Source organism: Acinonyx jubatus, chromosome D1, assembly GCF_027475565.1.
Source record: "Acinonyx jubatus isolate Ajub_Pintada_27869175 chromosome D1, VMU_Ajub_asm_v1.0, whole genome shotgun sequence".
In the NCBI taxonomy this organism is placed as follows: domain Eukaryota; kingdom Metazoa; phylum Chordata; class Mammalia; order Carnivora; family Felidae; genus Acinonyx; species Acinonyx jubatus.
The window spans coordinates 18,626,718-18,640,069 of record NC_069390.1 but is presented as its reverse complement, the minus strand read 5'-3'; the positions used below and the strand labels follow the sequence as shown (position 1 = coordinate 18,640,069).

Below are 13,352 nucleotides of genomic sequence, written 5' to 3'. Positions count from 1 at the left end.
CTCACTTAAAAGTAATTTTATTATGGTTGATATTTAATTCTTAAAGTGATTGTTACTGGCAAAGGTTAGAGAGTAACCCGAGGCCAGCCATGCTCTCAGCTTCCCGGAGGCTGACACTGTTGTCATTTGTGAAAATTTGCACTTAACACTACTTTTCCCTGGAAAATTAAACCCAAGCTCTTTTCGCTTTATGTGATTATATAGGGTCAGTGTTGTGTTTTTATCTGGAAATACTGTTAATGCTACAAGAGACCTACACTGCAGGACCACTCTTCACCTTTGGTGTAGGAACCATTTTGGTCGATAGAGGGCAGTCAGGCCACACACATTTGGTAGAAACCAGCCGAACACAAGGTGAGCCCTGGTTTGGCCCTCAGCCCCAGCCACACCTGAGTGGGCTACTGTTTTATGGATTTGGTTGCTCGGGGAAAGAGAAATACTTTAGGGAACAGAGAAGGGGAGAAAAAGCTGTTAGGAATGCAGTGTCTCTATCTGCTGTTTTGGGTTTATTTTGAGAAGGCCTTCTTTCTTTCTTTCTTTTAAATTTTTAATGTTTATTTATTTTAGAGAGAGAGAGAGAGAGAGAGAGAACGAGCAGAGGCAGAGAGAAAGGGAGACACAGAATCTGAAGCAGGCTCCAAGGCTCTGAGCCGTCAGCACAGAACCTGATGCAGGACTTGAACCCACTAACTGCGAGATCATGACCTGAGCCAAAGTTGGATGCTTAACTGACTGAGCCATCCAGGCGCCCCCTCCCCTTTTTTTTTTTTTAATTGTTTATTTTTGATAGAGAAGGCCTTATTTCTATATAGGACGTTGCACTTTTTGCTGACATTTTGGTATATGTATTTGCATGGGAGAAGGATTTTATTTTTATCAAGTGCACATGTGAAATGGGGTTTCATGTCTCTGCAGGAAAGTGTCAAGTGGTCAGGAAGAAGTTTGAATTCCTGCTAGTGCTTAGGTGTTAAGGATCAGGAAGGTTAAATCTTTTTCCCTGTGCATGTATTTTTGTAAGCGATTATGGCAATCCTATAGCAAGTAATGAATCACTGTTTAGTCTTCCTTTATCTCTGCACATGGGAAATTGCGTTTTGAGACCTGGGTGGTCTTCTGGAAGGAAGGAAGAGCAGATTTTTTGTTAGTTTTTCTTATCATTTGTCCTTGCTCCTGGATTCAGAGGAAGCAAGAGCCATGAATATACACTGGTTTTAGCAGGAGCTGCGTATCAGGTTATTTGGAAATTAGAAAGCAGGCAGCCTAGATTAGACTGTTTCTTAGGGTCTCCTAAAGTCTAAGGTCATAGGTGTGATTATTTGAGAATGATTTGACCCAGGGAAATGCAAGGAACAGGACAGAAGAAAATGTCTTCTCAGCATATAATCTTTCGTGCTGCTTAAATCTGTCTTTATTTCTCTTTCAATTTTTAAAGATCCTACACATGATATACCTGATAACGTATACTTTCTTTGTACAAGATTGTAACAATATGCAAGTGTATAAAGAGTGAAATATAAAAATATGCTTTCAAACCCTCCTCTATTTTCACTCCCTTACCGAAAGATAATTAAGTACTATGTATTTTTTCTAGCCTTTTTCCTATGGGTTTATACATAAACGTGTGTGTGTGTGAGACACCCATTTTTTAAAGTTTTCTTTATTTTTTGAGAGAGAGAGAGAGAGCTAGAGGGAGAGAGAGAGAGAAAATTACAAGCAGGCTGCACACTATCAGCATGGAGCCTGATGTGGGGCTCAGACCCACCAACTGAACTGTGAGATCATGACCTGAGCGGAAATCAAGAGTTGGACGTGCAACTGGCTGAGCCACCCAGGTGCCCCGGTATATATGCCCACTTCATGTATGTATGTATGTTTATTTATAGAGAGCGAGTACGTGCACGTGCATGAATGGAGGAGGGGCAGAGAGAGAGAGGGAGAGAGAATCCCAAGCAGGCTCCATGCTGTCAGCACAGAGCCCGACAGAGGGCTCAAACTCACGAGCCATGGGATCATGACCTGAACCAAAATCAAGAGTCAGTGGTTTAACCGACTGAGCCACCCAGTCACATCTGTATACACCCATTTTAAGTGGGAGCAAATTATACCTCTTCAATGCCTTACTTTACTAATCTTTGTTTTCTCATATATGTTCTGTAATATTATTACTACCCTGGATTTTTATTATCGTTTCTTTGCACGTATCTCTCACAGATTTCCACTTTGTGTGGGCTTTATTTAACTTGTTATGGAAAGTTTCAAACCTATATAAAAGAAGAGATGATGAGGCACCTGAGTGGCTCAGTCACTTGAGCATCCGACTCTTGATTTCCGCTCAGGATCCCAGGTCATTGGATTGGGCCCTGTGTATGGCTCCACACTGAGTGTGGAGCCTGCTTAAGATTCTCTCCCTCTCCCTCCCTCTCTCTCTCTCTCTCTCTCTCTCTCTCTCTGTCCCTCTGTCCCTCCCTCCAGCTTGTGCTTTCTCTCTCTCTCTAAAAAAAAATAAAAATAAAAAATAAATAAAAGAGACTAGCACAGTGAACCCGTGTGCCCCCGTCCAGCTTTAGTAATCATCATCTCAGGGCTGGTCTCCATTCATCTGTACTCCTACCCCTGCCCCACCTGATTATCAAGAAGCAAATGCCAGACATTGTATCATTTTATCTATCAATATTTCCATTTGAATCTCTGCATAAGGGATTTAAAAATATATATAACTATAGTACTATTTCTGCACCTAAAAAGTTAATAGGAATCTAATATCACCAGATATCTAGCCATTGTTCAGATCTACTTGTCTCTCTTGTGTTTTTACAGTTTGTTTGATTCAGTAAACAAGTAAGGATGACTAATAGAATTGGTCAGTTTTTGTTTTTGTTTTTTTTCTTTACGAAATTTGAAGCTTTATATTTGAGGAATTTGCAGGCCTGATTACATGCAAAGGTTGACCTTGCAGACGAACTGTGTTTAGGCCCTGCCGACACTCAGATAGGAGGAAAGCTGGGGGAACGTCTGAGGACAGATGAGAGTGGGGACGGTGGAGTGCATGAGTCGAGCAGGTGGCTTGGTGACAGAGGAGCTGTCCTATAGCTTCAGAAAAGCCTGCCACGTGCTAAAAATGCTAGAGGACACTTTCAGTGACATAACACTTGGCCCATGAGTCTGATCATCAGATTAATACTTGTGTAGCTGCGAGTTTTCTCTTCACTCTCTTGCAGCTTTGGAACTGATCTCTGATTTTAAGGATACATAATGGGAAAACAGAATGTGCTTTTCAGAACTGTGCTTTTCCCTCAATGTGAAACACATGTTCTGTAAAGCAAGGGAAGCTTACTGTATTGTCTCCATTATAATATTATGGACTGCTTGGCAGAAGACGATATGGGGACTTGCAGTCTTAGCGGCAGCAGGGCTGGTGTGAGGTCTGTTTGACTAATTGCAATCCTGGCTCTTGCCGAGGTCACAAGTGGAGATCTTGAGTGTATGATGTGTGACGTAAGCCATGCTTCAGATGGCATGCTTTCCTCCTACCAGTGCATAACCCCACCCTACTCTCCTGGAACAGAGTAACAGTTGGGACCCCAGGGACAGAATTATAGGAAAAGTTGGTGGATGCACACCTGCTTCCTCTCTTGCCACATACACATTCCCCTCTCCTCTGGGGCTGTGGCTGTAATTACCTAACCACCTACCACCCTGGCTTACCTGGACTGCCTGGTGCCTCCATATTGGATCTATGTTTGTTTCTCTGTGCATAGGTCATGGGGCCCCATACAGTCCGTGTGCTGTTGTGGAACCGGCCCAAATTCATGTTGGATGGATTCATTACTGAATGCTAATCAGGAAAAATAAGACCGTATGTTGGTACTAAGGATAGTCATTAAGTTTTACAGAGTAGACTGGCAGCTGGAGAGGTTTTTAGCCTGCACATTACCTCACTAACCAATTCTTGGTTTCATAAAGCTTAAACAAACAGATTGGGATTTCCAGGGGTGGTTGGAAAATCTTTGAACTTAAACTGGTCATGTTAGAAGGGAATGTAGGCTGTCATCAGGGCAGGGAAAGGATTGGTAGCAATCAATATTGCAAAAAGTGTGGTTTCTCAGCTCAGACATTTTGGCTCAGACGGTGCAGTGCGTGGAACTGGCAAAACTCTGCCCCAGTAGGTGATTTTGATGGGTTTGGGGCCCCAGGGACAGAGTAACAGTCAAAGTTGGTGTGATATACACCTGCTTCCTCTCTCTGATGAAGTGTCACCGTACTACTTGCTGGATCCAATTAAAGCAGTGTGTTCACAGCTTTCTAATTAAGGAGAATAAAAGCTAGTACATGCAAACTGCAAGAGAAGCAGTAAAGGTCGTCCTGGATTCTTGCTTCCTGAATGGGGACTGAGTAGCTGGAATGGATGGCGAGAGCTGGTGGAGGCTACATGATCCACACGCAGCTCTTGGACGACACTGAAGGACCTGCCTGGGGCAGCAGTTGCATGGGACCAGATACTTGGCTGTCACTGCTGCTTTCTGTGCCCACTGTCTCCTGAGATTTGGGCCAGACGGTGGGTAAGTGACTGCCCCGGACGGTCTTCCCATGCAGACCTATTGTTTATTCCTGCTGTCGTGAATGTTGTGAATGACTTTGGGGAGAGGCGAATGGGATCTGAATAGGGAGGCAGAGGGGCTGTTCAGAGGGTGTCCTCTGGGCTGTGATGTGTTTTATAAAATGGAAAATAAGGAAAGACTACCTAGGACCCCAGAAGAAGGCCGATGACTCAGGGATAGAATGCAGCTGATGTCCAGGAGATGTGAGTGTAAAACACGTAGCGCTGTGTCTATATAGAAAAGTGGGCCAGTAAACAAGGTTTTGTTGATACGATAATATTAAGACTCAATTCTTCTATCCCTTCTCACAGAGCTTATCAGAATGAAGGCCTTCCTTTCTCATTGTTTGACGAAATCCTTTCCTTTCAGGGCTCTATTGGCTGGTGGTGGCTTTTCTACATGGACTTACCGGCAAGGCTACGATGTCAGCATTCCCGTCTACAGTCCGCTGTCAGCTGAGGTGGACCTTCCAGAGAAAAGACCGGGGTAAGGTGCATTCAGCTCAGCCGGGTGTGCTGTGAGATGCTGACCAGGTTCAGCGTGCTGGGTATCACAGCAGCTGAAGCCTCGGTTACAAGCCAGTATCTTGGAGTCTGTCATCTGCCCCCTGCCCCCCGCCCCCCGCCCCCAGTCCTGTTTGTCCTCCACTTTTCTCTGGCTCGGTGAATGTACCGTGCTGTGTACCCAGCTTTCCAATCTGGAATCGCTGTGATGTCCTTGACTCCTTCCTTCCCTTACTTCCTGTACCAGAAGAGTAAGTCCTATTGATTCTCCCTCCTAAATATGTCTTAGCTCTGCCCTATTTCTCCATCTGCTCTGCTTTCCCGCACACCGGGTTACTGTCATCTCTCCTGTGGATTGTGGAAATGGACCCCTGTTGGGTTTCCCTGCCTCTAGTCTTGCTGCCCCTATAACCTGATTGTTGACTTCCCATTTCCCTTTGGATACAGCCCAGATCCCTTAAAATGTCTGTCAAGACCCTCTGGCATGTGACCACTCTCTCCGTCTCTAGATTTTTTTTCCCCCTTTTAGTTCTTTTCTCAGGATGAGCTTTGCTGTCTTGGTTTTTCTGGGTTGCAGATACTCTCCACTGTCTGGAGGTCTTTTTCCTTATTTTCATCAGACTGATCACCTGCCTGTCCTTTGGGTTTTCACTCGAGTACCTCTCACCACTTTGCTAGCCCTGGAATGGCTCTTCTGCCTTATGCGCCGAGAGCGGTCGTGTGCCACTCACGAGGCCACGTCGTAACGGCTTGCTCGCAGCCTCTCCGCTGGGGATTTTGGATTCTGGTGCCAGATCTGTTTTTTAACAGCCATGTTCGCTGTGCCTGGCGCATGATTGGCTCATATTGTTGACATGTGAGTGGGTAAATGGAAAGAGCTGACAGCATGGACGTGCAGGGCATCTTGTGTAGCCTTTTTTGAGGTAGTATATTTAAAATTGTGCTAATTCACAGCGAGAATCTCAGTAAGCTTTAAACAAATATGGTCAGAATAGTATTCTGTGTGCCAAGTGCTCAGGTATGAAAGTAATGGATTTGTGTATTGCCACACTAGAAATCTCATACAGGGGGAGATTTAAAAACCCACACGTAGCATTTGGTCACAGAAATGAGTGTCAAGGAAATAGTTTGCAAAGCATCTCAGACTTCCCCTTAGAAGCCTTTATGGATTCTCCTGTGTATGTGTGTCCTACTGTGTGGCCTGGTGATCAAATTCTGGAACTTTCTTTAGACATAGCAAATTTTGTTATTTAGACAAGATTGAAATGTTTTTCTATCTTTAGGCAAGCGCCAAGAAAGACTAAATAGTTCATGACTTCTTGCCTAGTTCAACTTTCCGGATTTTTCTATTAGTGACTTCCAGAGTTGACTTTTTGTTTTGTTATTTTGTTATTTTTTTATTGAAATGTAATTCAGTTACCATAAAGTTCACTCTTTTAAAGAATATACTTCAGTGGGTTTATTTTTAAATGAGATATAGTGGACATATAACGGTAGGTAAATTTAAGGTATACAACTGCTGATTTGATACAGTTCAGTGGTTTTTAGTGTATTTGCAAACTTGTACAACTGTCATCACTGCTGTCTCATTACAGAACATTTCATCACCCCCAAAATAAGCCCCATACCTGTTAGCAGCCACTTTTCTGTCCCTGCCCTCAAACTTCACACCCTCTACCCCCAACAGCAACTGCTCAGCTACCTTCCTTCTCTGTGGATTTGCCCATTCCGGACATTTCCTAAAAATATAGTCATATAACGTGTGGCCTTTTGTGTGTCTTTTCACCCAGCATAACACTTTCAGGGTTTATCCATTGTGTAGCACGGAATCAGCGCTTTATTCCTTTTTTGGCTGAATACTGTTTTGTTTATCCTTTTCTAAGTTGATGGACATTTGGGTTATTTCCACTTTTTAGCTATTCTTAATAATGCTGCTATCAATATGTGTATACAAGTTTTGTGTTTTTTTTAATGTTTTTTTTTTAATATTTATTTTTGAGAGAGAGACCGAGTGTGAGCAGCGGAGGGGCAGAGAGGGAGACACAGAATCTGAAGCATACTCCAGGCTCTGCTCTGTCAGCACAGAGCCCGACGTGAGGTTCGGACTCATGAACTGTGAGATCGTGATCTGAGCCAAAGTTGGATGCTTAACCAGCTGCGCCACCCAGGTGCAGTATTTATCTCTTAGCAGTATTTATCACTACACGTGAGCAAAAATATGCCTCTACTAATTTTTCTGGATCATCATCAAGATGAAAATACAAAATCTTACAGAGGATTTGTAGACTGGAGAGAAGTATGCAGTTGGTGCTGTGTTTTGAGACTGGATTTTCCTCTGATGAGAAGGTACCGGCCTAGCTGGTACCTGTTGGGGTGTACAAATTTCTGTCATGTATCTCGGATCTTAATTTGGCATCTTTATGTAGCAGTAGATATAACAGATATTAGCATAATATAAATATATTATGATAGATACTATAATATGAAACTATGATAGTGGAGAAAAGTCCACTGAACTTAGAAAAAAGATTTATCTTCTCTGTTGCTTCTGTGAACATTTAAATTTAAATCAGCTGTGTGATTTTTGAAAGTTGATTTTTAACCCTTTGCCTTTTTTTTCCCCCTGAAGTTGTTTTGGAAACTGTTTAATTCCGTTCACTTCAGCTCTAATCAAACCTTTATTGAAGGCCTATCTGGACCAAGCATGGCCGGATGAGCGGTTCTCAACATCGGAGGGGTTGATTTTATCTCCCCAGGGATATTTGGCAATCTGTGGAGCCTTTTTGACTGTTGTGACTGAGGAGTGTGTGTGTCAGGGGTCCCCTAGACCACCTCCGATTTCGATGATTTGCCAGGAGAGCTCAGGACTCGGTATGTAGTCCTCCTCGTGGCTATGACTGTAGCAGAAGGAGACAGAGCATAGTCAGCAAAGGGAAAAGGTACATGGGGTGAAGCCCAAGGAAACCAGGTGCAGGTATCAAAGGTCCTCTCCCATTGGTGTCACACCGTCACACAGGATGGGCAAGTGGTGACAGCAGACATGAAATGTCACTCACCGGGGACTCGTTAGAGACTCTCCGTGCCCGCAGTTTTCATTGGGAGTGAATCACATGCAGTCTCTGCTTGACACGTGCCCCCATTTCAGATTTCCAGAAGGAAAGCAGGTGTTCGGCATAAGCCATATTGTTTGTACAGTTCGGGCCCGGTAAGCCACTCCTCTCGGTTCGGGGGAGGGTGGGAACTTTCCCAAAATCAGCGTTCCCATACACCAGCCAAGAGCCAGCCTCGAAGAGCAGTCAGGCCTGCTGGGTTGACTCTGTTCTGCGCGGGGTGCTCCTGGCGGCCAGTGGGTGGAGGCCGGGGGTGCCAGTAAACCTCTGTAGCGCACACACTGCAACAAAGACTCCGGGGCCCACATGGCAGCAGTCTGCTGCAGAGAAAGCCTGGCTGAGGCCAAGACGAGCGGCTGGGGCCCGGGTCTGTCCTGTCGGCACGGCTGACTCTGGGCCGCGTTTCCTTAAGACTGCTTGAACGCTACTCTCTTTATTCTCTAATCTCTCTAGTGTGTAACCCAGCTCTCTTAGGACTCTTCCTTCCCTTCAGATTTGACCTAGGGGCAAAAACCTACCGAGAAAAGATTTAGTGAAAACAAAGGAGAACAGACCACCTCTAAAGAGTAAAAATTATTTTCAGGTGATTACTTTTCAGAGATTTAAACTGCTGCTGGTGGCTATTTTCTCAGTAACGACGCCTCCCTAGTTTTTACGTGTATCAAGATTGAAATTAAGATCTTTAACTAGATCCCTAGATGTCAGAGTGTGAACTTCTGCACTCAGTAGCTAGCTGGAAGAAAGTAGATCTTCAAGGAGCAGGGAAAAAGCTAAAGGCTGCCTGGGGCACGACCCTCCCTCTGCTGGCCAGTTGGTGGATTTCTAGAGCTCAGCCCGACCCACACTTGTGTTCCCTCCAGCTTGCAGTTCCCTTGTCTCTGAAAGGAAGCAAAGAGGGAGGAGGAGAGGGAGGAGAAGAAGGAAAAAACAACAAAGGGCAAAAGCAGGCTCCAGACTCATCGGCCTGTCCAGGGACCTGGGAGGGAGGAGGCAGGGAGGTGACCTCGTGGCCGTGCTTCGGATTTGTTGCTCTTGGTGAGAGTTGCTTTTCAAGGGGATTCCCACATCTCTTGAGGGCTACATAGAGTAGTGAGAGCTTTGTTTTTATTTTTATTTTAAATCTCTCTCAATATTTTTTCAATGGGAAGCTGAGGATTGTTGCTATTGATAGCTTCTTCTCACAGCTGTGCTGGTCTCAGCTGGAATTCTTGTCATTTTCTTTCTAAAAGGAACTAAATTGGGAGTTTACAACTGTTACTATTGAGGGAGACTTCAAGTTCTCAGCATGATTTTACTTAAACTTAGATTTCAGCGCTGCTGGGAGGAAACATGAAAGTCATAGCTAGTAATTCTAGTCCTTAAAAGAAAAACAAGTCCACCTTAACATTTTGTTTGCTTAGAACTAAAATGGGCACACACCCCATCAACCATCTGTCAGGTCAGGGAGAGCCGGCAAGCAGAGGGAACATTTTTAGACTCTGTGCACATCTGCACATTTATGTTGAAAATGCAGTAATGGTAGAGTAGGGATCCAGTGATCTGGCAACCGAACGTCTAAAATAGAACTTTGTTTCTCTACAGTGAAACCTCAACCAGAGTCCTCTCCTCAGGAGCTTCTTGGAGCACCACACACTAACGTCTGTATTTTTTCCTGTATCCACCTGGGTGGGTGGTCTCTATGTGATCTACGTGCGTTCCTATCAGTGTCTCCAGTTCCACCCAGCACCACACGAGCCTTCCGGTCTTCTCTTTCTGCGTGTTTGTAACTCCGTTCTCAGACAGTGAGAAATCTGGCTCCCATTATCCTCAATATCTTCACTTATTTGATCAACCCTCCTCCATGTAACCAAAGTTCTGTGCTGCCACTGCCTCCATCACTGCACGGTGCCCTCTTCGGCCCTACTCAGACACTGACTCCCCCATGTTGGCTCTTGCTGCTGTCTCCTTCCCACCTGCCCCAGCAGATACCCTCCTCAGCCTTCTTGGGTTCCAGCACCCCACACTGGGATGATGGGACTGTTGGCTATCATCCTCCCCACAAACATGGCACCCTTTTCAGCCTGACCAGGCTCTAACGCTCTGTCCTGGGATTCCCACATGGCCCGCTAACCTCGCTTGTTCTCCAGCATCCCACTGGGTTGTCATGGCTACCTTCACCCCTGCCCCCCAGTGCAGAATCGGGTACCCTTGCAGGACTCTCATACCCTGCATTGAGCCACCTCCCAGCTCTTCCCTAAGTAGAAGCCTTCACTGGGGTGAAAACCTTTGTGGGGAAAGGCTCCAACACTCCGTGTGGGCCATTTCTGTCCCCACACACGCCATGCGGAAATAGAAACACCCTTTTCTCTCTAGAACTCCCAACACTCTGCGCCCTTCTGCATGGACATCCTCCTGGATGCCAGTGTGTCTCTTCTTACTCTAGATGGCATAGAGCCTGCCAGTTTTATGCCAGCAGCTCTACTTAAATAGAAAGTCCTTAGAAACATCCGGCAAGTATCAGTGCCTGATGAGATCCATCATAGAACCAGTGTCTTAGGAACTGGAAAGACCTTTAAAGGCCATTTAGCTCTAACTTGATGCATGGCTGATTTCACTATAACTTGTTAATGAAAATTTTTCTGATTTGAAATAAAAAAAAAAAAAACCCAGTCCATTTCATTTTCAAATAGCTTTAAGTGTTAAGATGTTTTTAAACCCTGCTTGTCTTGTGGTTTTTGCCTATAAATCTTTCTCTTGTTTAAATAGACAAGTTTGATTACAGAAATAATTTCAAAGTAGATGGTATTCACTTCACAATGATCTGCAGGTGCTCTTATATGTGATCTTTTCATCACAACGTCATCCCTCTGAAAGTTAATACATTTTAAAAAAAGTTTATGTATTTTGAGAAAGAGAGGGAGGTGCGAGCAGGGGAGGGGCAGAGAGAGAAAGAGAGAGAGAGAGAGAGAGAGAGAGAGAGAGAGAGAGAGAGAGAGAATCCCAAACAAGCTATGCACTGTCAATGCAGAGCCTGATGCGGGACTCAAACTCACAACTATGAGATCATGACCTGAGCCGAAATCAAGTGTCGGATGCTTAACTGACTGAGCCAGTCAGGCGTCCCTGAAAATTAATGCTTTTACAAAAGAAAAATTATTGAGGCTCGGGGCTGAACATAGAATCCAAGAGTCCATTTCAGTGTCTAGAAGGAATACTTTTAACTATAGATATTCAGCATATTGTTCAATAAATTATAACTTAGGGGGAAGTTGCCCGGGATGACAGGAACCAATCTGTGCAGCTGATCCAAACTCACTTCCCCATGGATTGCTCTTCCACATCTTTCTTATCTCCACTTACTTTTCCCCTGGTTTCTGGGTCTGGACAACCATTGAGGGCCACTCTATCAAATAGACCTTTCTGCGGTGGGGAGACGATCTGTATTTGAGCTGTTAGGTACCCACTAGCCACGTATGGCCATTGACAATTTGAAATGTGGCTAGTGTGACTGAGGAACTGAATTTTATGTTTTACTTAAATGGCCTCAGGACGTCTGGGTGGCTCAGTCGGTTAAGCGTCTGACTTCGGCCCGGGACATGATCTCACGGTTCATGAGTTCCAACACCATATCGGGCTCTGTGTTGACAGCTCAGAGCCTGGAGCCTGCTTCAGATTCTGTCTCCCTCTCTCTCTGCCCCTCCCCTGCCCACGATCTGTCTCTCTCTCTCTCTCTCTCTCTCATAAAGAAACATTAAAAAAATTTTTTTTAAATGGCCTCATGTGGCTAATTGCTATTAGACAGTGAGGTTTTAGGAATGCGTGCATCCCTTTCTTTCCTAACTGTGGCATGGGAAGTACCTTTTGCTTTCAGTTTAGCTGCTTAAAGAAATGGTTCTGAGGATTTGAAAGCAATCTGGCTGTGGTATGCGTTGCTCTGTTCTCTGGAGTTTCTTTAGCTGATCTGGCTGGTGAGGTGAGGGTTCCCTTTCTCCACTCATTGCTCTATGTGCTTGGGACCTGAAGTTCAGCACTGTGTAAAACATGATTTTCAGTTTCAGGATGGGTTGTTCTTAGTGGGTTAGGTATTCTCTAGCTAGAACCTCCAAGTAAGTCTGAGAAACTAAAAAAACAAAAAAAACAATAACTCTTCCATTCTCTCAAAGCAAGAAGAGAGAGAGAGAGAATGGGGTCATAGAGTATAGGTTTTGGTCCTTTCTTATGTGCATACTCATATCAGCTTGCCTGGTGGCATTGCCTGTGAGATCTACCAACCCCTGGGACTTCCCCTGGTGTAGACCATTGGCGGTAGATTCATGTGACTGCTGCTTCTAGGTTTAATGGGTGCTTTACTTCTTCCTGGAACCTACTTTGTATTATTTATGTCTTTGATGGTGATCACTAGTGGTCCCTCAACCTATGTAGTGTTTATGCTCTGGAACCTCTCCGCTCTGTAGGAGTCTTGCCTTCCAGGAGAGAATTACCATCTGGTCTTCCTCAAATCTCCCCCATAACTTCTGGCTTATGAACTTTGTATTCATGTTTTTGACTCTTGTGGAGATCTAAATGGTACTAGACCCATGGAAATCCTTTCTGCACTCCATTTTCTTTTAGATGTCCTTGCTATCCAGATGTTAAGACTGGTTCCATACTTTGGTGAAGATAGTTTTTTCCACTTGCTCTCAACTACCAATTCCGTCTTCCTGTGTCCAGGTGGCTCTGGACGTGGGCCTCTCTTCCTGCAGCATCTCTGTAGCATGAAGAAGCCATTCAGCACCCGGAAGCAGTCCTTCACCTCTTCCGTTTTTTTGGGTTTTTTTTTTTTTTACATTTATTTATTTTTGAGAGACAGAGAGAGACAGAGCACAAGTGGGGGAGGAGCAGAGAGAGAAGGAGACACAGAATCCGAAGCAGGCTGCAGGCTCTGAGCTGTCAGCACAGAGCCCGATGCGGGGCTAGAACCCACAAACCAGTGAGATCATGACCTGAGCCGAGGTCGGACGCTCAACTGACTGAGCCACCCAGGTGCCCCAGCTCTTCCGGTTTTATAGCCACTACTGCCCATTGTTTGTCTTCCCTCCTATTTGAAGGATGCAGGCAGCTGTTGGTTCTTTCTCAGATCAGAGACCTCAGATATAGCTAATGATAATATGTTGATGCTTCTT

The 13,352-nt window shown here is 44.8% G+C and overlaps 1 protein-coding gene across 2 annotated transcripts in view; it reads left to right on the top strand.

Moving 5' to 3' along the window:
• EXT2 (exostosin glycosyltransferase 2) overlaps nucleotides 1–13,352 on the top strand; it is a 144,809-nt gene that overhangs the window by 13,668 nt on the left and 117,789 nt on the right. For both annotated transcript variants that reach the window (XM_027072848.2, XM_027072846.2), the window contains exon 4: nucleotides 4,968–5,084. In XM_027072848.2, the coding sequence (XP_026928649.1) occupies nucleotides 4,968–5,084 (117 nt within the window). The remainder of the gene's footprint in view (nucleotides 1–4,967; nucleotides 5,085–13,352) is intronic.